Below are 26,290 nucleotides of genomic sequence, written 5' to 3'. Positions count from 1 at the left end.
AGAGTTTGATAGGAGCTACAGCAAAGACTTAGAAGCCAAGATGCTTGTGTCCAGAGAACTGTGATTTTCAGATGAGCTTGTTCACTGCCAGTATTCCTCCTCTTGTGATGTGACTCCAAAATGCTCTAAGTCATATGCTGTATTTACATTCAAGCCTTGAGTGAAAATTGTATAATTTGTTTAAAAAGAAAATTGGGTTTTTTTTTTTCATTTACTCTCCTCTCCACTGGTTTGGAGAGATTAAAAATCTCCTTTACAAGGGTCAAGGTTATATTCACAGTTAAAATGTAGGAGAAAAAATTGAGATAATGATTAACCAGTAACCATTTAAACATGTTTCCCAATAAGCTGCTTCAAATTCACCTACTTCCAGCTATATATAAATGAGAACAAATTGTTTTATTACTGCAGAAAAAATATGTGCTGTTCTCATTTAACCCTAGAAGACCAAAGAGATGATGACTGTTGATAGAAGTAAACATCTTAAAATACTGCAGGGAAAAAAGCAGTATTAGTCTTTCCCAAGTACACGATGTAGTATTTTACTTAAACAGCACAGGTATAAACAAAATATGATGGAATAACACTTGAAATAGCTGAAACAGTAAAATGTTTAGAGAAATGACACATGGAAACCAGAGCCACTTGAGAAGTAATTCAACTAATTTTTCTGAAGTTAAAACAGCTTTTGGAAAATGAAAAGAAGCAGAATCCAGGCTCAAGTCCAAAGAACTACATGGAAAACCCATCTTTTCACATAGCTTGTTCTGTGGTATATTTATGATTACAGCTGTTTGAATTAATTTTTATTCAATGGTTGTCTTAAATCCATAATAATAAAAAAAAAAGGCAGTGTTGACTACCGCTGGAAAATTGCAAATAAAATGTTTAATTTCAGAAACTGAGTTCACCATTTATAAATACACTAAAACATAGTAAATGCAAAATTAGATTAGGCATAGGTAGAGTATTTTAACAAAGCTACAACTTTTCTAAAAGGTCATAGGCAAATGATGACTTGTTTCCCAAAAATGTATTCAATGAAAACTGAAATGATAAGATGAATCTTTCTAGAGTTAAACTAAGGAGAATGTTCCTTTCAAATTAAAATGCTGGCTATTATTTCCATCTTATTTGAAGTTTTAAAGGCTCTATATCTCATTTGCCTGATGGACACCAACATTTAAGAATCAACCTTACTACATAAAGTTCTAAGCAGTGCACCATATCCATAAGGCTATTACTGAAAACCAGAAGATCAGTTATTTCTGTACTAGGAGCTTTAAAACAGGCTGTTCTACACAACTGAATTTACACTAGGAGTAAGGGCTCAATTTTTACAATAGGGACCTTATAGTTTTGATGCACTAAAGATTAGAAAAGGCTTCAGAATTACATTAGAATCTTTGTGGTAAGTTTCTTGCCTTTTTTTGTACATGGCATTAAATAACAAGCATTAATTCACAAACTTTGAGAGAACTTCCAAGACCTTTTATAAATACCCAGAATATTTCTGTAATTCACTTAAAATGTAAAACTTGAACAGGAGAACCCATAATGGGAAGTTTTACTACCGATTGCTGTATAACTGACATTCCATCTCATGTTAAATTTAAGATTTATTTTCAGATATTAAGTCAACAGTCTCCTGTAAACACATCGTCCTCAATAACTTCTTAATCCTTTAAGTACTTTAGGGCTTGCAGATAAAAACACAATATGATAAAAAGACAGCTTGAACCCCATCTTTCACGTACAGCTTTCTTTTGACAACTACAAAACCTGTTTTCTTGCAATTAAAGCAATGTTCAACTAAAATACAGTACCTGGTTTATGGTTTTTACATAATAATTGAATAAAAAACTACAGAATAGAACTGTTTACATCTTTTTTTTTTTTTCTTTTTCTTTTTCCATTCTATTAAAACAAATGACTGAGCTTTTTAAAGTTCATTTACAATTATGGATTAAAACCTACATAATTTTGTATAATTTGACGAGACAGGCTATCTCTAGTGTGAACTTTTAAAAAAACATATATACAATATCTGGCCTGAAGTACTATGAATAAGGCACATGTAGACATATTGAAAGCTGAAAAAAATGAACCTAAAATTTGGAATTATAGTCACTGATTAGATGTCATACATGGCCCCTATTGGAGCAATTTAAAAATCTGAGTTATAGATAGTTAATATCCAGTGAGCAACAACAGATTTAGTCTAGCAGTTTGTTCATTAGTTTCAGTACTGGAAGTATATTAAAGGAAGATTCACTTTCAAAAAGATAAGCTTTTCAAAGTGTTCAATCATTAACCTTGACTGACTAAAGTTGTTGCTTTCATTGGATGTACTGAACAGTCTCTCTGAAGGAACAATGCTTGGTGGACAACCCAAGAACCTGACAGCTAATTTTGACAGTACTGGCCAAGATGACTTCTTAAAGTTCCAGTAAGTTAGAGGATCACAGTTATGCTCAAGCACTTCCTCCTCCAAGTAAGAAAGCACCATTTCCTCTGGTAACTTTGCTCTCTCTTTCAGGTCTTTTGTTTTCTTCATGTCACCCATGAGTGACCAAAGGTTATCTTCCCCATATGAATTTGTAGATGGTGAACCGATATCACATCCATTGGAAAGAGGTTTATCATCATCTGAGGTAGAACTCATTATTTCCAGCTCCCTGATTAAGTCTTGTTTATATTGTTCAGCCTCCTCTTCTGTAAATAATGATGTTTTATACCGGGGATCCAGAAGTGTAGCAAAAATGTACCTTGGATCATGAAGCGTGGAGGACAATCTACTCACCATAGCTTCTTTCAAAGATTTCAGCATAGTATCTATGCCCATAGTTTCCTCAAACAGCATTTCTATTTTTCTGTTAAGTATATGAATCATTGGAATCACTTGGCTTAGAGTAGACATGTGTGTACTCATCTCCCTACTTGCAGCTTCAAAAGGTTTGAGAGCATGACACACTGACTGCATGACTTCCCACTGATCACAACTTATTAGCTCCCGAAAGCTGCACTCTATTGACATTTCATCAATTGCTCTTTTCTGTTCAATAAGACGTTCAAGCATATGAAATGATGTGTTCCACTTGGATGGAACATCTTGAATTAGCTGATGCTGAGGCAACTCATACTCTTTTTGCAACTCAGCTAGCTTCTCTTTTGCTTTTGCTGAGCGATGGACACGTTCACAGATCTTTCTTGCAATACTAAGCAAATTCTGAACCATTCTCTGGCTTTTAATAGCCTCATTTACAATTACATTAACAGTGTGACTAAAACATTGTACACTTGAATGATCACCTTCATTTAAAGTTTTCTCTATACTCTGATTATCAGTAACAGTAATCCCAATCTGAAGTCCAATGGAAGTAATCCACGTTTCCCACCAGTATTCTAGCTGCTTTTGAATACTGATTCCATTGTAGTCGCAATCGATCTGTGATACGTTTAATAGTGCTGAGCAGTGGTAATCCTCACACTGTGGTCGAAATGAAGACTCAAATGTTACCCAGTGAGCGGTCAGGGTTAGATATTCTCGTGTTTGGTTGCTCATCCATATTCCAGATGTAAAATGGATCACTCCACTTTCAGCTTCTTTAAGATGTGAAATAATTATTTGTTTTACATTATCATACATATCTGGAATTGCTGTCCTAGAAAAGTAAGATGGAGAAGGTAAAGAATACTGAGGTTGCAAATATTCAAGCAGCCTGTTAAAGCCAATGTTGTCTACAAAAGAATATGGCTGAAGGTCAAGTGCAATCATTTCAGCTACAAGACTTGTGATTTTTTTGGCAACTGGGTGAGAGTCACAAAACTTGTCATTGGTTTCATCAAAATTTGAAGATCCTAGTATTTCTGTGCGGAGTGGCATGTGATTATCCGTAGATGAGGATAATACTGTCTCTGGGACATCAGTTTTCAAAACATTGTTATGAAACCGCTGCAAATGTCTTAGAAGGCAACTTGTGCCTAGGTTTGTTGGCTTTTTCCCTCTACTTATTATACGTCCGCAGTGTGTACATATTACTTTTGTAGAATCTGCAGAACAAATTGAAAAGTGATTCCACAGTTTTGAGGTCTTCTTACTATTAACAGGAAATATAATTTGATTATCATGTGTAACCATTGTAGGCAAGTCAGTCAACTTTGAGGATGAACATTCTGCAGAAGCCAAAGTGGCGTAAGGAGAATTTGCCAAACTCACATCAAGAAAGCTCTTTTCGTTTCCAATTACATCAGGATGGCGTCTATATAGATGTCTCATTAAGCAGCTTGTGCCCACATCTCCTTTCTTACCACGACTTATCATACAACTGCAGTATCTACATACTGCTTTTAAACTGTCTGCAGGTGACAGTGAAAAGTGGTGCCAGACTTCTGACTTAAGCCTTTTCATAATCCTTTTATTTTGCTGAAACACAGCAGTAGGTTCAAATATTAGTGGACCTAATCCCTCACACTGTTTTTCAGGAGATGAAACAAAGGAGACTTCACCTATATCATCAGAAGATGACAGCATTGAGTCTTCCACCAGAGTATCTCCAGAAGTGAGATTAGTATGGATCTCCTCAGAGATTCTGTCTGGAGAAGAAGAAACAGAAGTTGGTTCTTTTATTAGTTTTCCTGGAGAGGATGACATAGAATTCAGATCGCTATCTGACGGTAGTAAAGAAGGCAAGAGAGTAGGAGGTGTGGTGTAGAGAGGTGGTATGCTGGTGCCACCCCCATTCTCTTGCAGGACAATGGAACGATGGGCTCTCCACATGTGTCTTATTAAACAACTCGTTCCTAAGTCTTTTCCATTTTTTCCTCTACTGAATTCATTCATGCAGTGGATGCAAACAGCTTTAGAATTATCTAGAGGTGACAAATAAAAGTGTTTCCAGACAGCAGATCTCCTTCTAGAACCTGATGCACTCTTTGGAATTACAACTGCTTTTTCTGCTACATTCTCAACAGTGTCATCATATTGGTTGTTAGCTTGCTGTGGAGATGAACCAACCATGACTTCTTCTTTGCTGCACTTTTCAGAAACTGAGAGATCTGATATTTCTTCAGAAGAAACAATAGAAACAGATTCCTCAATTATTCGATCTGGAGATGGTATTTTAGAAGCTATTTTCTTGACCAGTTTTATGGGGGATAACATAGAACTCAGATCTCCAACATCTGCAGACTGAGGTGGCAGCAGTAATGTAGATGAAGAAAAGGAAGATATACCTGGCATAGTTCCATTTTCTTGAATAAGTACAGTGGGATGTGCTCTTCTCACATGTCTCATTAGACAACTTGTACTCAGGTCCTTTTCATTTTTACCCCTGCTAAATTCTTTCATACAGTACATACATATTGCTTTAGTGCTATCTCTAGGAGATATGAAAAAATGGTTCCAAGCAGGTGACTTTTTTCTGGAGCTTATGTTTCTGCTAGAAAGGAGGCTTTGTGTCACAGCTTCCATTGCTACATCATACAGCGTATTACTATACTGAGAAAAAAGAGATCCATAATCATCTTCATTTTCTGTAGACAAATATTTGCCAGGGTTGTTGGTAATGAAGTTCTTTTCTTTGTCTTCCTGTTCATCACTGCTGTCCACATGTTTGAAATCATCTTGTTCTGTCTTTATATCTGTTCTTTCTAGAGTACAGTTAATGCTGTCATCTTCTTGCTCTACTTTCAAGTTACTGATTTTTCCCAATACAAAAGTATCATCCATTCCGGGGGAATCTGCTTTACTCATGTCCATGGATGATAAATTCTTGCCAAGACTTCATTTATTAATAAATACAGATAATTTAAAAGATTATTTAAAATTTGATTAAAATTTTGTATCTTGTACACTAAATGTAAAACAAAATGTGTGCATGTGTTAAAATAATCTCTGGTTTATGAATTCTGTATCCGCATTGTACATAAGCAAATATAATTAGTCATGAATATGCATTTAAAAATTATAGACTTAATTAATGGAATCTCTTTTTTTTCTCAGGATCAGGACATTTCAGGTCATAGATGAATGTTCTCAAAGACAGCTACTGCTAAATGCTTCATGTTGTAGATATAATCCTAAAAAATGAATGTTCTATTTTCTTGTTGAAGAAAGCCATTCTGTTCATCTTGATTGGGCAATTGAGATTCTTTTACACCATCTAGAAAAAAAAAATAAAAATTAGAAGACAAAGTTGACTAACACACATTAAAGAACTAAGGTAAAGGTGAAATGAAAGCAGGCACTAAGTATTCTATATGTTTTGGGTTTTTTCTCCTTTGAGATAAAAACTATTCAATGTACAATTGAAAAAAAAAGGAAGAAGCCCAACATTTACTCAATATATTTACTGTGGGGAAATATGTGTCTACACATGCAGCTCTGGTTCAGCTTTGACAAAAATCCAAGTCAAAGCATCACTTTTGTATTTCCATGCCCATACCTATACTTCATCCTACATTATCATACAACCACTGCATGCACACACAAATACCAAACTATACACACACATACATATCTAAAGCCATATACTATATAGGTGTCTATACCTACCTATATATACAACTATAGTATAAAGTATATATATACTATAGTATAAAGAGTAGGTTTTTGAAGTTGCATAAAAAGTTCCATACAAAAGGGCAACAACAGCCTCAAAAACTAGAACCAAGTTGTTGATCTGTCCCTCACAAATATGAAGAAATTGTCTGCATTTGTCAGTCACTTTTTTTTCCACTGCAATTATATGAGAATTTTGAATTTTGCCAAACCCTTTCTCATTTATTCCTCTGTGTCATTAATGCAGTTATTGATGCCTTAATTCAAGATAACAAACATTTTTGGCCACATTGGTGATGCTACACTATGCAATGCAATTTTGCAAACTATATTTTATGGAACTCTTTCTGCACAGGTGAAGACAAAACACAAATTTAAATTGATTCTTTTAAAAACTTTCCACAACTTTTGTGTGTTACTAAAAGACAGGAAGAATTGGGGTAATTCTTGTAGTGTCCTGTGCAAGGCAAAGAGTTGGACTGATGATCCTCATGGCTCCCTTCCAAATCAGCATATTCTATGATTTCAGCAATGTTAAAATTAGCCATAGCCACAAAACATATTAAGAAGGTTGTTATTCACACTGACATTTCCCACCTGTATCAAGATCAATGTCATAATAGCTTTGTAATCTATTTTAACTAATTTTCTTCTGAGGTTTGTTTACAAGAGAAATTAGAAACACTCACTTTCTGTGTAGTTCTGATTTATGGAAAGCCTATCATCGTTACAACTTCCTTTCTTTTCCAGTGCAAGGGAAGGGGCAGGGAAAAGGAGGGGCAATGATCTTACAGCAGCTATTTTAAGAAAAGGGAGATGGAGCAGTCAGAATTTGCTAAGAGGTAGGAAGCAATACTGCTTTTCTTTCTGTGTGAGTTTTAGTATTTGTGCCTTTCTTTCTCATTCTCAGGGAAAAAAAAAAAAAAATCTTTTCAGATACCAAAAGCTATGAGGGTTGAGCATGAAGAACAATGAAGGGAAAGACTTGATGAAAAAGAAAAACCTTAGATTTCTACAAGAAATTTACACTTCACAGAACTTTCCATTGGCTTGTGAAATCACATCTGAGAACAATTCTGGCAGCCAGACTAAATTTACATGACTCAGTACTAAACTGAATGAAACAGAAATTAGTGATCACACACATACTAATGATACGGACATATATATATGGATCTGGGACAAGAGAAAGAGTGTAACACAGTCAACTTTTTTTTAATAGCAATCAATTAAAGAGGATTTTTGTTTCATCTTTACTTTGATCTAAGCTGTGAATTTGGAGCTTGTACTGCAAACAGGAAAAGCAAGAAAATATAGTAAGGTATTGTGAATTAGGATCACAAAACAGAAAAACTCATAAGCAAGTGGCTTGATGCAGAGCTTACAGAACATAAATTATGCATGGAAGTAGCAAGTTACAGTAAGGACATTACAGATTCCTAGCTAGATTACACAAAATAAATGTGTATATCCACTGGCATCAGGTTCTGATAAAGCTTTGTGCAATTTCTTTAGCTCAAAACAGGTAATCACATCTTTATCCTGCAATTTCTTTAATTTCTCAACGATGCAAAATCAATTCTAGGCTTTAAAGAGACCCTTCAATTGCCTCTGTCCTGATAAGCAGTTACTGCTTAACACAGTGAAGCTTAAGGTAGCTGTGATGGGAAGATTTGAAAACCTGATAAATAAGACCAGTTGCAAACTTTATAACCACACTTAACTAGATTGGCATTCATTAAAAACACATTGTGGTTAAGTTCCTAATCACTATCAGCCATTATCACTACATATTCAAACACTTAGGCCGTAATCATCTTATCCTAAATTAGCTTTGAGTACACAATGCCAGTGAGCTGATGCCATGTAGTTAAATACTGATGGCTGTGGTCCTTGACAGTCTTAGTTACTGAAGCTGAGGTGAAGAGGTGAAGGAGCTGTTTGGGCTATGAAGTAGGAACCATGGTGGTAGACTTCTTTCTTCAGTATTTCTCCTTGCTGTCACTGTGTGTTTTTAATATTCATACTCTCCTCCACTAAAAAATGTGGGAAGCAATCTCATCTGCTCCTGACCCTACTATCTTCATTTCTTTAGGACCAAAAATTGTTCTTGGTCCACCAAAAATCCTTCCTGAATATTCTGTAGCCTTAATTTTTGATTGCAGTTTTTACTTCTTCAGCTGTTGATTCACATGGGTTTTGTCTTCTTTTTGTGCAATTAAACCCAGGTCTCCCTTTGTGGCTAAGTGTTAGTTTTATATTTATGTTTAGCTGTGAAAATGACTGCATGCTGTTAACAAAGTTATTCTATTAACAGTGTTTAAAAGCACTCACAGACTGTAGTCATTTACACTATTTTACTGTACTTATGACTGAGTGTCAGACAAGAAAAAGTTATTTATATCTTGTCCACTTTATGGCTGTTAGAGGTCTCTGGCTACATAGTACATATTTTTCTCAGCCTTATTGCTGCCTTCTAGAAATGAGCAGAAATAGCTGAGATTAGAGGAGACAATCACATCCTGGGAAATCCCCAAAGTTGGATGCCCCTTAGAAGACTTTGAATACATTTTTTCCATTTTCTTTCAAATATCTAAGAATGATTTTTGTTGCTTTGAGGACTGGACAAATGGCAGAGCTCAGAGGGTTGCAATCGGCGGGGCAGTCTGGTTAGAGGAAACCTAACTCGAACAAACCTGAAACACAAGAGGGTCCATCTGAATACAAGGAAAAACTTTTCTTTTGACAGTGGCAGAGCACTGGAAGCAGCTGCCCAGAGTGGTTGTAGACTCTCCTTTGGAGATATTCAAAACCAAAATGGACAAAGATCTTCTCCAACCTGTTCCACCTGAACCTGCTATAGCAGGGGAGCTGGACTAGTTGATCTCCAGAGGTCACTTCCAACCCCCATCATTCTGTGTTTTCATGTTACGTCACACTGTAAAAGTAAGTCAAGCTCCTTCCCTTCAAACAGCCTTTCATGTTCAACTGAAACTTTATTTGGAATACACTCCCCAGAATACTCAGGGTTAGAAACATAAGTATGTTTTTCATCTTCTCCTCCCATGCCAACTCTATGTAAAAGTCAATCTGTTTTAATAAGAAACCAAAAAAGGATGTTTTAAAATTTTATAGTCACCTAGAACAAAGTATGAATTTGATTATGACCATGTTTACATAGCTTATTTACCCTTGAACCCAAGCTACTCAAAATTAAGGACTACTGCTAAACAAACAGGATATTCAAGAAAGAAAATTTTTCAAAGGGACAAAAAGCTATAGGCAGTTAGCTCAAAGTGTTTTATGCTTTTGAAATCTCCACAATGAGATAGAGAGTCACCTTGCAACAAAACAATCTTCAAAGAAAATAAATAGAACTAAAGAACAACTATCTACTCTAACACACTACTCTGGACTATTACTTCCTGAACAATAGTTTGCTGTGGTAAGAAGCCAACAAAAACATTTTATAGGATTTTCCATTCAAAATGGGATTACTGAAAGCATACAGTAGTTGACAAGAAATGTGCAGAGAATGTCACTGATATTGAGCACCACAGCAAACTGCCATGACCAGAAGAAATCACTGCTCAAGGAAGGAGGTAAAAAGTGAAACGCTGTTGTCTCAGAATTGCAGAGACATACATTAACACACAGAGAAATATGACAAGTATGCAAGAACACTGAACCATAAGCTGATTATTTTTTGTAAAGCAGAGCGTGGCCTGTAAGCTTTAAACAATTTTAGATTTTAGATTGAACAGCCAGGCAATAATCATGAACTTTATTATATCACAGAATCTTCATGGAAATAATGGTCCAGAAAAAGTAGTTTAAAGCAAAAAAAAATTACATTATTATTGAAGAGCATGCAGTGTAAATACAAAGACATGCACCTGCAAAATGCAAGAACAGTTTTTTTAAGAAAGATGTGGAGAAAGTGAAAGTAAAAGCATTTATTAGTTTGGAAAAAAAAAATCAAAAGTACTGACAGATTTTGAGCATAAGATGTACATAAAAGTTCATTAATAGCAATTTTCACAAATGGATGTCAATTTTATAATAGTGCTAATCTTGTTTATTTTTGGAAATGTACAGACATCATTAAGAGTACCTAAGAGCAAGCAATACAAGTGATAAGAAACACATACTTTAAGAAATTATTTGCTTCAACTGCAGTGGCAAGTACTATATTAATTAAGGGATATTTGCTAAAGCAAAACAATCAAACAAAACAGAAACACACACACAAAAAAAAAAAACCACAAAAATCCAGAGAACAGACATCCAAAATCCTAAACAATTAAGAAGTACATATTCGTATAGATTTATAGTCCAGATGAAATTTACTGCTTTTAAAAGTTACAAATCTCTTGAAGAAGGAAAACTAATGCACTAAAAGTGCATTTTTTTCTATAGAAATTTCCTATGACAAAATTACAGTATTAGCTCACCTGTAAGAAACTAGAGGTTTGCATGATACTGATCAGTCACTATGCAGAATCAGAAGTGCGAAATTGGCACATTAGTCACACTAAAACAAGGTGGGTCCCAGTCTCAAGTCTCAGAGAAGCTCACAGGAATTTGCACAGATGTACTAACATGAACTAGAGGTATGCAATAGTTTAATCTTGAATAAAGTACAGAAAGTCAGGCTTAATAGAAGAAACACATCATTCTGGACTTCACGGAAGATATGATTTCTAGAGAACTGGATGAGAAAGAGTTGACACCTTTACTATTCTTAACTATTCTTTACTATTCTAAAAGTAATTACCATTACTTCTAAGTCATCTGAAAGGCAGATCTTATGAAAACCACTAACTGTCATGATTTTACAAGAGTTTTTCTCTCCAACTTGTATAACATCCTCTCACATCCACAACCCTAAATGCTCCATCTGGACACAAAGGATTGAAAAGTGGAAACAGCACCCCCAATATTGAACACTGCTCCTTGTTGACATGAATAGTCTTCTGTGAGCTCCCCAGTGCGCTTGTGCTACTTCATGTCAGGACATGACACAGAGACCTCTGATTTGCTGAAGTATAAAGATCACTCATGTCCCTTCATGTTACTGGAAAACTCAGGGCTTGGTGTAAGCTGGGGCCTAAATCAGTCATTGCAGGCAGAGAAAAAAGGTGTAGAAAGCCAAGTATAACAGTCACCATTACACTCTGATTACACAACTCTAATTACAGATCCAGGAATTTAGCTGAAGAAGAGACTAAAAAGATAAATGTAAATATTCCCCTCTTTCTTGCCCCACAAAACATCAAATAATTTTACTGTTAACAGATGTTTTAAGCAGTAAAACAGACCTGCTAGGGCCAAGTTACACTTTTCTGGTTTAGTAGACTCTATGTTTTCTATTTTCCTCACCACCTCCAAATTAATAACAATTCAAGAAGATAACAGCTCAGAAGTGAAAAGTTTAGTCATTTGACTATTGTTAAATGGACAGTGTTGAGTTAAAATGTAACCAACACACAGAAAACACCTAACACTGTACAAACTCAAACTCCTCAAATTTAGTTTCTTACTCTTGAAAGATGTTTTTATTTGTGCAGCTGTTTTCTTCTCTTGTTGCTGTAAACATAGAAAGTCAATGGGATGCTGTTTACTAATAATTTTCAAATAGACCCTGAAACCTCAGAAAAGATTCAAAACTAAAAGCTCCAGCTTTGCAGCAGTATTTCCACTTCAAACCCTAAATCATCTGCAACAGTGTGCATGCCAGCTCCTCCTGCAAAAAATTACACTGGCTTGTACTGCAATGTGCAAAAGGTTGAAAATAATTAATGACAGTGGTAAAACTGAAAAGAAACAATATGATTTCCAAATTAGCATCATTAAAAAAAACAACTTTGGAACAAAGTGGAAATGAACATATATTTAAGTAATATTTATTTTAAAAAAGGGGAATCCAGTTCTTAATTCAGTTCTTACACTTGTACGTCCTCAATCATAAAACTTCTTTAAAGAACTGAGATAATACTTTTAAAATATGATACATTACTATTATACAATACTATACATTTCCCATTAATTAAAGCATGATAGAAATAAGGATGTTGAAGTTAGCATGTATATTATTTACATTGGGCTGACATTTAGTTCTGGTATCCCAGATATGTTTAGTGGTGTAGCAGGATGCTCTGCCTGGAATGGGGTAAACCAACTTGAACACTGCAAATGTACAAGCAGTAAATGAAGCAGGGAGCATCACACTGCTTTTGGTGCTGAATAATGCTGAAACCAGCCTGACTCATCAGTCCCAAAGCAAAACATCCTCCTAGCAAGATGAAGGTGTGGTAGATCTGTTCCTGGATAAACAAACAAACAAGTGATACTACTGATAACTTGTCCAAAGCTGCTGAGCTGACACAGCTGGAGACATCTAACCTGGCATCTGACCATCATCAGTCACTTTACACTATAAAAGCCCAGTCCTAAATTTTAATGCAGGGTCTTCTGACATAAGCCTTCTTGGAGTGTATCTATGGAGATTTGTCTCTTTAATGGGGAATATCCCTCAAGGCTACTCCTCTTACTTCTTGAGGCTGAGCTAAAGAGATTTGCCCAAGGTCATTGTTACAGGTGAGTAACATCAGTCTACTTAATTGTTTTGCCAGCTTTCATACAACTGCTTCATAGTGCACTATATTAGAATAGTTGTTACAGTTCCTGTACTGTGTAGTAAAAAATTCTGTAAATTATTTGTATCTAATGATAATACATTGTATATATTTAGATAAAAATATAGGTTTGCCATCCTTAATCCTGTAGGACAAAGTTGTATAAAGGTTCAATTACACCTCTATAATCCTTTAGACAAAAACTGCTGAAAAGTCTGGATCCAGCCACACCCAGGCTCCTCTCTGAGATGAAGTTCAGACCCTGTGACTCAACAGGAGGGCTTCTCTAACAAACTCTGAAGCTCCCATTCAGCCCACTGGGTTTGGTAAACAAGCTCAGTATCAAAACGTTTCATCAGACTCAAGTGATGCAGGCTCACTGCACAATTCTTACATGTTCTTATGTGTAAGAATGAAGCAGGTATCTGATACAGGGTACTGAGTCAAAGTTCAGCCTTATCTCTGAAGAAATCAATCTTCATAATTTATCTGCCAATGTACTAAGCATGTATCTATTTGAAGCATCATCCTCTACTACCTAGACTTAAGTAACATTCTTAAACATGCTAAAGCCTATAGCACAGAAATCCCCATTCCATACGGTTTTGAACAGCATTTATCATGAAAGTAAAATAAAAATGTAAAGCTACAACAAAAAAATCACCCTGGTCAAAACATCACTCCCAGCTTTTAGTAAAAAAACAAGGAGGCATGTTACATGTGCCACCACACATAACATTATGTATCACTGGAATTAGTAGCACAATTCACACCTACAACCACCTGATAAGCCTTTAATTGTTGCTATTTTTCTCCTTAGTGCACTAAAAATACCATCAGATCTCAAACGGGGCTACATCCCTTCACATGTCCTTTACTAGCTTCTCATTGCAGTACACTGTTAGGAAGGACAAAAAAATGCGTGTTCTACACATGCTAATAATTTGTCCCAGCTTCTACTAAGAGAATACTCATAAAAATAGATCTGTCACACTAAGTAAATCATGTCAGCATTTGTCTAGAATCCAAACTGTCTCAAGTGTTGAAGTGTTACTTCTCATTATCAGGCATGCAATACTTGCAGGATATGTTCCTGAGGTATTGTTCACACCTGCCAAATGTCAGATCTTTCACTGGTTAAAATGCCAATGTTTTAAGCAATAGTTTCATTGAAACTTTAAGCAGGATTTTCCTAAGTCTTACACATCAGTGTTGCTACAGCAAATTATATATTTATTTTTATATTTTGATCCTTTACAATTTTTGACAAACAAGTACCATACACTAATATGATGGGGAAGATCTTAATGTTAGAAGTAAGGTGGTTTTCTTAAGAAATTTTTTTTATTTATTTATTTTTTTTACACAGCTGACACATGTATTGTTTGGTTTAGAGCATTTTTAGAGCAGGACATCAAAGCTGCTTTTAGTATCACATGCTGTACAATTTGGGGCTGACAGGAGACAAATAAAAGTTTCAGTAACACAACACAAGGATAAAATGGAGAAGATAAAAAGAAGAACAGAGTAGGAAAGATGCATCAGTATTATCACAGAATAGGAAAAGCACACAACCAAAACCACAGTAACAATAGGTAAGTCAGAAAAGAACAAAAGGAAAAAAACTAAAATTTACTCCATATTTCTTGAGAATAGCAGCTTGCTTTCAGAAAAGCATGAGAAAATTCAAAGCAAAGCTCCTCTGACAACTCTTCTCTCCAAGTGATCAATTCTCTGAATAGCCCATTAGACTCTTCTCTTTCTCCTCTCATGCAGCCCCACAGCTGATGAAGTAAAAGGGATAGGATTAGGACAAGTGATTTTTCTACTGACTACTCTACCTTCCTAGCTTGCAACATAATGAAAACCATACAGTTTTGTGGGTTTTATTTTTGTTAAATGTCTATCTTTAAATCCAGTAAGAGTGAAACTTCAAGCACGTTAAGGATGATTTCAAACAGTAAGAAATGATACACCTGTAAAGAAGAAATCTGAATAGGCAGGATGATGAAAAACAAAAAACAGTTAGGAGAGAGACACCATGTTTTGTGTAGTCAGTCTTCTTGGAACTCTTGCTGAAAACATCCATGTAAGTAGAAAGTGGAGAAAGTCCTCACAGAATGTAAACTGAGTCCTTTACAGAATATATTACATTAATCTGTTATAATTTTTCTGATATACAAAATGGAACTACCTCTGATAAACTGCTAAGACTACCATGTAGTAATAATTATTTTCCTGCTAACCAGATGAAGTCTGAAGATGTCTTTTTTAAAAACCCTTCATAGCTATCCATCAACCCAATTCTGTTCTCATATTGATGCCAGTTAGTTATATGTCCTTGGATAGTTTCAACAGTGCTACTGAGAGATTTCTCATGGTTTATATATATATAGTATGTGTAACATGACATAATAATATGCTTCTATTAAAACATTTGTATCCTGGAATGCTTGTGAACTCGAAGGTTATGCAAAGGAAATGTAATCCATCATACCCAAGACCACAAAAACATATTTTCAAGGGTATGAACAATACTTTAAGTACTTCATAGGGATTTTTTTTTTTAAACCCAAGATTAACCTTCCTTTTGTCACACAACTTTATTTCAAGTGAGAAGACACCTGGTATGGAGATGAAAAATTTCTTTGGAGAATCATTTGCAACTGAGAGTACCTTCTTTCTTGCTCATGTAATAAACTGAAGAAGCATGCCTAGATATTTCTTAAAGTAAGAAAAAGATCATGTCTTTATTAAATCTACTAAATAAAACAGAAAACAATATTCACAATACTATCCAAGGTAATTAGAGTTCAGAAACACTCAGTTTCAGCACTATGCCAATGAGAACAAGAAATGTAACAAAAATAAAGAGGTAACTTTAAAACCAGGTTTCCATATCACATGCAGGCATAATGCACATGCCCACAATAGGGGTGAACTTCTTATGCCTCTTTCAAACATTTTTTGTCATTCTGTATTTTCTAAGTAAATTCTACATTCATCAGTAGCATCTGACATTTTCACCTGAAATCCACTTTAAAAAACAATGATCACATCTCTCTCCCTCTCAAAACAAACCCTCCTAGTCATGGAACAGGGGCGAGGGAGGGAGAAATGACAATGCATCATCTTTGTATTCACTTGTCAACCTGCCTGTTTGTAGCCTCCATAAAAAGAGGGATTCTCCTCTTAACCTCTTTTAGGGATATATCCTCTTTGTCTTCTTCAAGGTAAGGTGATGTGAGAGTCTGAGGCACAAAGTGTGCCCTTATCTCTGATACCAAGCTCTGACATCCAAGAAAACACCATGAAAACAACTGTTAAATAGAAAAGCTTAAAGCGTGTGTAGAGAGTTTTCTTAAGTTACTGGGTGAAAAAGTTAAACTAGTTTAGAAAACAGAAGACAAGATGGAGGATTTAGAGTGTTTTCTCTTTTCCTTCTTCTTTCATCTTCTTCTAGAAATTTTTAGGTAATAGTAAGTGATTGAATAGAAAATGCCGCAGTGCAACACACAGGTGAGGGATCATTAAGTCACTAAGAAAAATAATATACCTGTCTATTGTTAATTGGGTGAGAAAAAGTATAAAGAGACTGCATAGTTTGGGGCCATTCTGTGCTATTCAAGCCAACTTGAGCCAAAGCTGTGGTGGATGAACTTGTGCAGAAAGTCTGGGGAAGACCTGCCAAGTCTTTTGATGATATATTAATAAACACGAGAAACAAGAAGCTAACGAACCTTTTACAGTATCCTTCCTGAAACAGAACTGAGATAAAGGAAATTTATCTCCTCTGGGATACCCTTTGAGGGGGTATCCCAGAGGAGCTCAGTCCTGAAGAGACTGAGATCCCACAGCAACAGGTGAGACTTTGCAAAGACTCAACTGACTCAGACAACCAAGCTAAAGGAAACCAATACTGTTTCCATCAGCACCACACAGCACTCTCAGGAAGTACTTCTCTCAAAAGAAATTATTTATAGAAGAACCATCCTACTGCCATAGACAGATCTTAATTTGACCAAATAAGGTTTTGCTCAAGGAGCAAAACATACAAGAAATTTTAAATTAAGAATAAAGCTTTTTGTAGTACTTATTTTGAAAAATGCAGTTAATGAGCTTTAATTAATGTAATGCAACTCAGTTTTTAAGTAAGTTTGACATAGTACAACTACATGGGTGTCCTATCCATTGCAAGATCCACAACACTATTAGTATAACAACAGGTAAAGAAATGGATAACCCTTTCCATTCACTTGATTCATATTATTAATTATTTTGATAAACCTAATATTTTGTGAGTTATAGAAAAGGGAAATACAAACATTTTTTAAAAGGGATGAGGAATCTTCCTGCTCTTTATGAACATCATTGTATTTCCTGTCATAAATGGATTATGGTCTCCCCACAGTTCAGTAAGCCACTGAAGACAACTCAAAATCACAAGAAAAGGAAACAAGCAGGACCTCAATTCCTCACATTTCCCAGTACCAAAGCAAGGATGCTGCTGACAGCACAATCTGCACACTCACTGTCTGAAAACAGACCCACTCTTCCCACTGTTTCAGCAGCTATTGATGCAAGTCACAGCAAGTGACAACCTCCCATGAAATGAGTTTTAGAGTCTTGTCTTTCAGTTGCTTTTTTTTTTCCCCTGTCTGTACATATGCTCCCGTATCATGCATATCATATTTCCACCTTTAATGAAGGATAAAGAAGGGGAACCACAGAGTAAAAAAACTGAAAAAAATACATGATTGCCATGAGCTATGCCCATATTAGCACTGGGATTTGCAGTTAAATTAAGAAAGGTTGTCATGAGCTAGGAGCCAGTAGTTGGGTGTGAGACAAACAGGCTGCAGTTTTCACACTGCTTTGTTCTCTCCCTTCTCTAAAGGGCATTACTAGATCCCTTTAATCAGGAACTAGCTTTTCTTCAATGATCTAAGCTGCACATAAGAATTACTGTATAGCATACAAACTGAAAGACTATTGGATTACAGTGGATGCTGAAGGATGTAGACCAGTAACAGTGCTGACCTACGGAAACTTAAAATTTTCACAGAAAAGGTAATATCTGGACAACAGAATCTTTGTTCTCAGGAGACTCCAGCTCTATCTAAGCATCTGTTTTTAGGGTACCCGCTTTCAAGAGAATACTGCTTTAATCACAAATTAAGAAAGGATCTATCAGAACACTGAGCTTGCAGTCAACAATTATTTCATGTGGGACTATAAATCAAGAAATAGTTCTTGAAGGTACAAAGACCAGATACTCATTTTCATTGGACAAGTAATACTAAAGTGGATTATTTTCACTGAAGGCATTTAACCTTGAGAGTCACAATGGAAAGGCACTTTGAGTATTATATACTACAGTGCTTGACATCATCTAATGAAACTGTGCAAAGCATTCAGTGACCTTGAGATGAGTATATTGGAATACAGCATTAACTACATGGAGAGTGAACTTCTGCATATTCTGGGAAAAAAAAAACACCTTGTCCCTTTTGTTGTATTTGTTTACAGTGGTCTAAAACTGACCTGGGAGGCTGGTACAAACAACTACTCACTCCTGCTCCTCAGCTCTCCTCTAGGTTTGGGAAGTGCTAGCAGCCAATTTTTGCTTAGACTGGTGAAGAATAACCTACAGACACATTTAGTATGTAATGAAATCTCCTATGTCTTCTGTATTGGTCACCAAGGAGAAGTTTCCTTCAAGGAATGAATCTGAATCAAACTTTTAATTTTCTCTTCCTACAGAAACCACAGTCTTACAGGGAAATGCTATGAAAGTTGGGGTTGTTCAGAGAGAAGGCTCCAGTGAGACTTTAGACTAGCCTTTCAGGAAGAGGAGTTTGTAAGAAGGATGGAGATCAACTTTTTAGTAGGGCCTGTAATGACAAGAAAAGGGGTATGGGTTTAAACAAAAAGAAGGTGGAGTTGAACTAGATATAAGGAATAGATTTTTTTCAATGAGGATGATTAAATGATGAAACAGGTTTTCCAGAGATGCAGTAGATGCCTCAACTCTGGCCACACTCAAGGCCAGGCTGGATGGCGCTCTAACTCATGTGGTCTAGTTAAAGATGCCCCTCCTCATGGCATGGGGTTTGACTTCATGGCCTTTAGAGGTGCCTTCTTCTGATTCTATGACCCTCACCAAGACTTCCTAGATCAACATTTTCTCCAACTTACACATTCTGTCCATCTGTTGCTAACATGCACATTAACCAGTAATACAGATGGCTTAAAAATTGAAGTATTTTATTCAGGGCACAAAGGGGATGAGATAAGAAATAAATACAAAGTTCTGAAACACTATACAAGAACAACATTTATTGTTACTCCACATATAAATACTTATCGTCATATAAACAAATTTTTCTTTACAGCATCTTACTTTGGAATCTCAAGCTTCCAAAAAATCTGTATTCAAAAGCTCAAATGGAATATATAAAGTTTTAATATTTTTAGACAAAAACCCTAGAAGAAAATATTAAAACTAACTTGCCCAGTGAAGACATGAAATCTGATTAAGATGCCTGTAATTTGAGTACAGGATGAATGCAGCATCTAAGTAACCTCCACTTTCTAAACAGTATAATTCAGGGTAAGGATGTATATATGCCAGCTGATACCACAGAGTAAGGGATGCCCATAAATCATAAAACAGTTACTATTTCTGTACCACTCCAAAGATATCCAGGCTTCTAAACTTAAACTTTTAAGGCTCAGGCACTCATACAAATCTCGTGCTAAATTATTAAGCTCCATACAAGTCAGTGCCCAGGCATACAATTATTCATTACCTTTTTCTATTGTCTTCCTTTAAATTAATAAAAATAATGATACAAGACCCAAAACAAACAAGCTGCTCACTAGTTTATTGTGAAAAACAAACAAACTTACACATCTGTTCCACTGCAGGCAGGCGGCTTCATTTGAGGTTAAATAGTTGCTACTCAAAATTAATGAGATGATTGTATCTAAGGAAAAGAAAAAAGTAATTACTTTTAATATTATTTAAACACGTTAACTGTCACAGTGGCAACTCATGAGATGTTTCAAATTTCAATTTAGGTGACAGCTCCAGGAGCTGCACTTAACACCTCTCAGCTTTTTTCAAATCTCTAGCCCTCACAATTATCAAGAAAAATCAGACATTTTCACTTCTAGAGCTCCAAAGCAAAATAAAAATAATAATAAAAACTCATCAGATGATTGCTAAAATAAAATTTAAAAGTCAAATTTTTGTATTTGTTTTAGCACTGCTCCATTTTATAATGCTTATGCTGAATGAAACAGAATCTACATTACATGCAAGATTTTATAGGAGCTTGCTGACACCTTTTCATACACTACAGGATTCACCTTGTTAAACCTTCTCTTCATAAGCTAAACATATTGCTTATACCAACTAACTTGCTTGCACCAACCACATGTATTAATCAACATGCAATGGGACAGGATCAACACAAGATTATCATTCCCCGTGTATGAGAAATGAGCAATTGCAAGTGGAGCATATTAGATCACATATTTTGACTTGGCAACTAAACAGACCAAAACAGTCTATTGCAGGACACATTTTTTGAATTTTGCAACTTCAGTTCCAGTGATCTCATCAATATACAGAATGAGTGCCATAGTGTAGAGGCCCCAGTACACTGAAAAAAACCCAACCCAACAAACCAAGAAAACATTTTGCCACCTTATAAAATCCATAATCTGCAAGGCATTCTCTCTTATATTGCAGAGCTTACTCTTCTTAATCAGTCTGAGATGTTTAACACTATAAATATATATACACACACACACGCATATATATATCTCCACACTTAGAGTTTTCTCCCTTAGGAAGATAATCTCTCAGAGGGCAAACAGTCCTGATGACTGGCTTAGTGTGCATTATGAAATGAACTATCATTTCTCTTGCTGACATTTTTTACTTAAAACCATTCCTATATTGCTCTTAAGCAATTGAAACACCTCCAGAGCTGTGCTGCTGGCTAATTTGACTGTTGAGATACTTTAGCTATCCCTATTACAGCAACATATAAATAATGTATGCAGAGAGGAAGGTGTCAGCCAAGGAGACACAGACCCACCAGAGGCAGGGCGCTCAGTGGAGCAGTCAGGGAACTCCTCAGATGTGGATTAAGCTCCTCAGGCAAAGCAGGGAAGTGAACCTGGCTCTCCCACATTCCTTGCAAGTGCCAGAGCCATCAGACTACAGGCAAAATAAAGTACAAATATGCATCTTGCGCTCCCTGATGTCTTTAGAACACACCAGAACCCTTCAACCCTTCTCTTCCCATTTTCCCCATCTCTTGATTTGTTAAAGATGACTATAGTTTCATGCCAGGCCAAACATTTTATTAAATTCAAATGAATGTTTGGGTTTTCTTGATTGTTTATTTTTGTGAGAAGAGTCACAAGAAGTAATTTTAGCTGGATCTCAGATTACTTTCTTTAGAGGCAGACTGATTTTTTTGCAGGCAGATTGATTCAGAAAATAGCATACAGAATGACAGTAACAGGTAAACAGAATAATTTTTAAAAAGCCACTTAACCTATTTGGGGTAAAACAGGCACAAATTCTTTGATCATTGCCACACAAGAGAAATATATTATTAAATATCTTCTCCCATATATTTTGCAAATAATTACAAAAAAAGTATTGCTAAAATGTTCAGCTGTTAAAAATCCTATTTTCAGCCTTGATTTTCAAGCTAATGAGTACTGTACCCCAGAACTGACTTTTATATTAATTATACAGAAAATCTGAACACTCCCTGCAAAAATTACTCTAACATATTACAGGAAAAACAATCTGTATGACATTAGTGAATGAAAACTAGAAGACACAGTGTAACAAAAAAAACACATAAATTCCAACAACCTTTCACACAGCAGTAACAAAAAACTAGTTCCCTTCTAAACCTTCAGAAAGGGATTGTCCTACACATCCTTAAACAACAAAGGAGTAAGGGAAAGAGGTAAGAGATAGAAAGGATGCAACTGCACAGTAATTGCTAAAGAGAACACGCAGGTTGTGAGTTTACATAGAGTTTATAGTAATATAATAATATTTCTTATGTCAACATCCACTGAAAACCAGTCTTAGACTATAGAAAAGATTTATATCACACCTTTCAATATGTTGTTCAATATAAAAACAAAATTAAAAAAAATATCACTATTTATCCTGAATTATCACACTTGAATGAAAATAAGGGCCTTAAAAATCAAGCTATTTCCCTGTTGTTGCTTGAACAGCCCATCATATTGAGTTCTATCTCATCACAAAAAAAAACCCCAAACCAAACCACAACCCCAAACCTAAACCAATACTACCATGGTTCAACTATGTACCACACCAATTTAGGACAGAAGTTCCTTCGCTTCAGCAAACAAACAAACAACATAAAAAAATAAAACAAACAAACAACAAACAAACAAAAAAAAACCACAAAAAAAATGATGATTACTTACTTCTTGACCTGAGAGCTTTAAACTCTAGATTTCACTTGAAAGCTACCATTAGGCCACAGAAACTACTCAATTTTTTCACTAATTGGATGAAATGAAACCATTACATAGCTGTAAATTGACCAATACTGAGGATGCCAGTAACAAATACAAATTAAATAGCCAGAGATGTGCAGAAAACAAGGCACATCTGCCATATAAGAACTCTTTCTTTGTGAGGTCTGTTTTGAAAGCATACACTACAACAGGTAACATTCTGTGAATTTCGTTAATTTTTGTTGACACTAGTAAAATAGAAAGATCATCCCTACTTCAGGAGAAAAATGTCAGTCATGATGAGTTAAACACTCAGCTCTATATGGTGCAAAATTCCCCATTAAACTAGATATAATATTCTTTTCTATATAAAACTGTATCATCCTGTTATTTGCATATAGCTGATTATTTTAACTGTTCATTACAGTTGCAATCCCATAGCAAAACATGCTCACTTTGAAGATGAAACTCTTAAAAAATAAAAGCAAGCTGCAAAAAAACAGGATTTACAAACCTCCCTGTAAATATTCTTCACTGTGAATGGCAATAAATTGCAGCAAGCTGTTGGGAAATGCAACATGCACATTTTTTAACTCAAACTTTCTCAGAGGAGAAAAAAAAATGCCTCAGAAGTTAATGTATTTAGGATTCTAAAAACTCAAAGAGAACAAAATCCAAGAAAAAAAGAAGAAGAAAACAGAAAACCCCAGTAGACTCAAAGGCCACTTCCTTTTGTAATACCTAGTTTCAAAAAGTATTTGATAGTACTTTAGTGGATTGACAATTTTAAATAAACATGTAAAATTCTGTTGCTCTCCTGTATTTTCCAAGGCCCTGTTATAATTCTTAGGGATATGTTAATGTTTATTGAATAAGACCCCTCTGCACTAAGCACCTGTGACACTGGCTCCTTCTGCAAACACAATTCTTGCTCTGGACATTTACTGTCTTGGTTTAAAATAAGCCATAGTAGGGGGAAGCACGAGACAGAGAGGCTGCAGCAAAGTAACAGGAAGATAGCAAATAGCAAACATTAAGCTCATCACCTGTCTAGCCTTCTGCTGTTCTATACTTTGCCTCTCACATTATCAATGAGGATGCTGTACATATCACAATTTTGCCTTATATAGATGTTATGAATGAGTGGTTTGGCTGCTTAAAGGAACACTGTCAAAGTGTTTAAAAAAAGCCGGGTTTAATATGGATATGTGAAAAAGCAACTTTACAGAGTTCAATGGCAAGATTCACTATACTACTTACTACACAGACTAAGGCATACAAAGGAAGATCAAGTAAGAAGCAATTTGGAATAATTTACACAAAAGCTGTGAATGCCAAAGTAAGATTACAAAGAATATGGGTGGAAAGATAAGGGTGCAGAAGGATTTAGCAGCATTTAATACTTCAGTACTTTAACATTTACAAAGTGATTTGTTAGTTTTCACAACAATTTTAACAATGACTTAACTATGGATTCAAAATAGTAACATTTGTATCACAACCAATTCAAATACACACAGGTAAATGATGTATACACCTTTTCAATGTGTGTAAAGGCTCCTATAAAAAATTCCCCTCAAATTCACTAAAATATGTCAAATCCCTTTGAATTTCCCAATAGGCAATGGTTGCACCTTGAGGAACATGGAGCTGGGGGGTGAGGGCCTGACAGTCCTTGAGTACCACAAACTTGAAGGTTTGTGAGCTCTGGGAGGTGCTGGGACTGGCTGCTGTGGTCCAGGAGAGCTCAAACAGCCTCACTTAGGACTGATGTTTATAAGGTCAGAAGACGATTGACTTTGGTCATCAGAAACCTTCATTCCTGACCATAAATGAAGTCAGTAACTACTAAGCTTTTTTCCCCAAAGTGTAGTAACAATGGTACCATTCCACTTGGGCTACATCCAGGTAAATGCTTTACTAAAGCTACAGAAGGTAATTGCTTATACTTTTTTTCCCAGCTTTACTATGCCAGAGCTCCCTCGCGGGCCAACTGGTACAGTCAAAGGACTGCTTCACCACTCAGCTGGTTTGCTCGAGGCTTCCCAGGAGACTCCAAGAAGGCAGAGCAGTCACAAGAATGGGGGGGTGTTATACCACAAGAAGTAAAAGAGTTATTTTTATGTAAGAGTACAAATGCTTGGAAAACTTTTCTCCAAGATGTTTAGTTTAGGTACTTCATTTTACTTATTCTCAATTAATTCTTACATTTGACTGCTCTGGAGAACTCCTATGGAATAAATTCTTCAACATCTGCTGAAGCTGCAAGGTACTAGCAACATAAAGTACCAAAGCAGACACACATCCAACCATACAAAAACTGTCAACATCTTGCCTGTTGCTCTTATACCTAGTGGACAGCACTCAAATTTTTAAAAGTACACCAAAGAATTTATTTTGTTTTGAACAGATTTTTTTCCTCTGCAAAACCAGTCTCCATAGTGAATAATAGCTAGAATGCCCCTGCTCAGTATTTGCACAAACACAGGCTTCCTTAGTAGCAGCACAGTATCTTGGGGATAGTTGATAAAGTCTTCCAGACTTCACTCCCCCCAGAATGTAAGCCACGAATGTCCTCCCAAGGGTGCAGGCCTGCTCTTAAAGTGAAACACTGCATTACTGAAAATAACCTTTAGAAGTAAAGTGCTGTACTCACGCTCTTGAAAAGCAAAACAGACATATATGTATAGTGGGCCATAAAGACAACATGTAATGAAAGTCTGGAAAGTACATTCATATTATGGGGGCTTGAAAAGCTTTCTCTGCTTAGTATTATATGTGTAGCATGACAGCTCATGCTAAATTATTGAAATTTTTCAAAGGAACCCCTCAGAAACAAGACTGCTTCTAACAAGCACTACAGAGAGAGGTCTCTACACTGCAAAGCCTAACTACTAAACTTAGCAATGATAAATAGAACCACCATGAATGCAAAAGAGGCTTTAATCTTTCAGTATAATAATACATGTTTGTATACTTTCAGTAGGCTGTATATGCAGCAGACAATTTTTAAGTGCATCGGACACCCTGAGAACTCAAGTAAGCATTCCAACACAAGCACTCTTAACATCAGAAGGTGCCTCAGTGTAGATCTAGAAGCTAGATAGATACATTTTTAAGCAAAATTGCCATGTCCCAAGCACAAAACGAGAGCAACTCTACATGAAAGCAAAATTCTGCACTTTTCCGAGGCACCATTCTTGAGCGACTCTGCCAAAGAGGGATGGCTGAACTTCACCGCAAAAAACACAGACACGGTGCTCACCCCACGGCCGAAGCCGCTGGCGGGCGCCTGCCCACCTCGTGTCCTGCTTCTCGGAGAGGGAAAACGCTTTTTAGGATTACCGGGCTTTCCGGTCCCGGTATCTGACTCGGGAACTGTATCCGAGGCGGTCCCCGGTCCCAGGTTCGCACCCTGAGGAGGGCGGTGGGCTCTCCACGCCTGGGCTGCCCGGGCCATCTTGGGTCGGGATAGCAGCGGCCACATGGTCACCGCTCCCTCCACGGGCCCGGCTACTGCGGCCCCGCCAGGTGGACGCGGGCGCTCAGCCCCGGCGGG

General features: G+C 36.2%; 1 protein-coding gene across 3 annotated transcripts in view; it reads right to left on the bottom strand.

Annotated features, from left to right (window-relative positions):
• Positions 1-866: 866 nt before the first annotated feature.
• The window catches only part of ZBED4 (zinc finger BED-type containing 4), a 26,135-nt gene continuing 711 nt past the window's right edge, over positions 867-26,290 (bottom strand). Inside the window, exons 1-3 of one of the 3 annotated variants that reach the window (XM_015627272.3) lie at positions 26,077-26,196; positions 20,113-20,189; positions 867-6,164 (exon numbers count right to left, since the gene is read on the bottom strand). In XM_015627272.3, coding sequence (XP_015482758.1) covers positions 2,243-5,761 — 3,519 coding nt within the window. In that variant the 5' untranslated portion in view covers positions 5,762-6,164; positions 20,113-20,189; positions 26,077-26,196 and the 3' untranslated portion in view covers positions 867-2,242. Of the gene's footprint in view, positions 6,165-20,112; positions 20,190-25,996; positions 26,021-26,076; positions 26,197-26,290 lie in introns of those variants that run through there. The other 2 variants (XM_015627273.3, XM_015627271.2) reach the window with 2 other exon arrangements.

The sequence above is a fragment of the Parus major genome, chromosome 1A (assembly GCF_001522545.3).
Source record: "Parus major isolate Abel chromosome 1A, Parus_major1.1, whole genome shotgun sequence".
NCBI lineage: Eukaryota > Metazoa > Chordata > Aves > Passeriformes > Paridae > Parus > Parus major.
The sequence above is the reverse complement of the archived record's forward strand: the minus strand, read 5'-3'. Positions and strand labels throughout refer to the sequence as shown.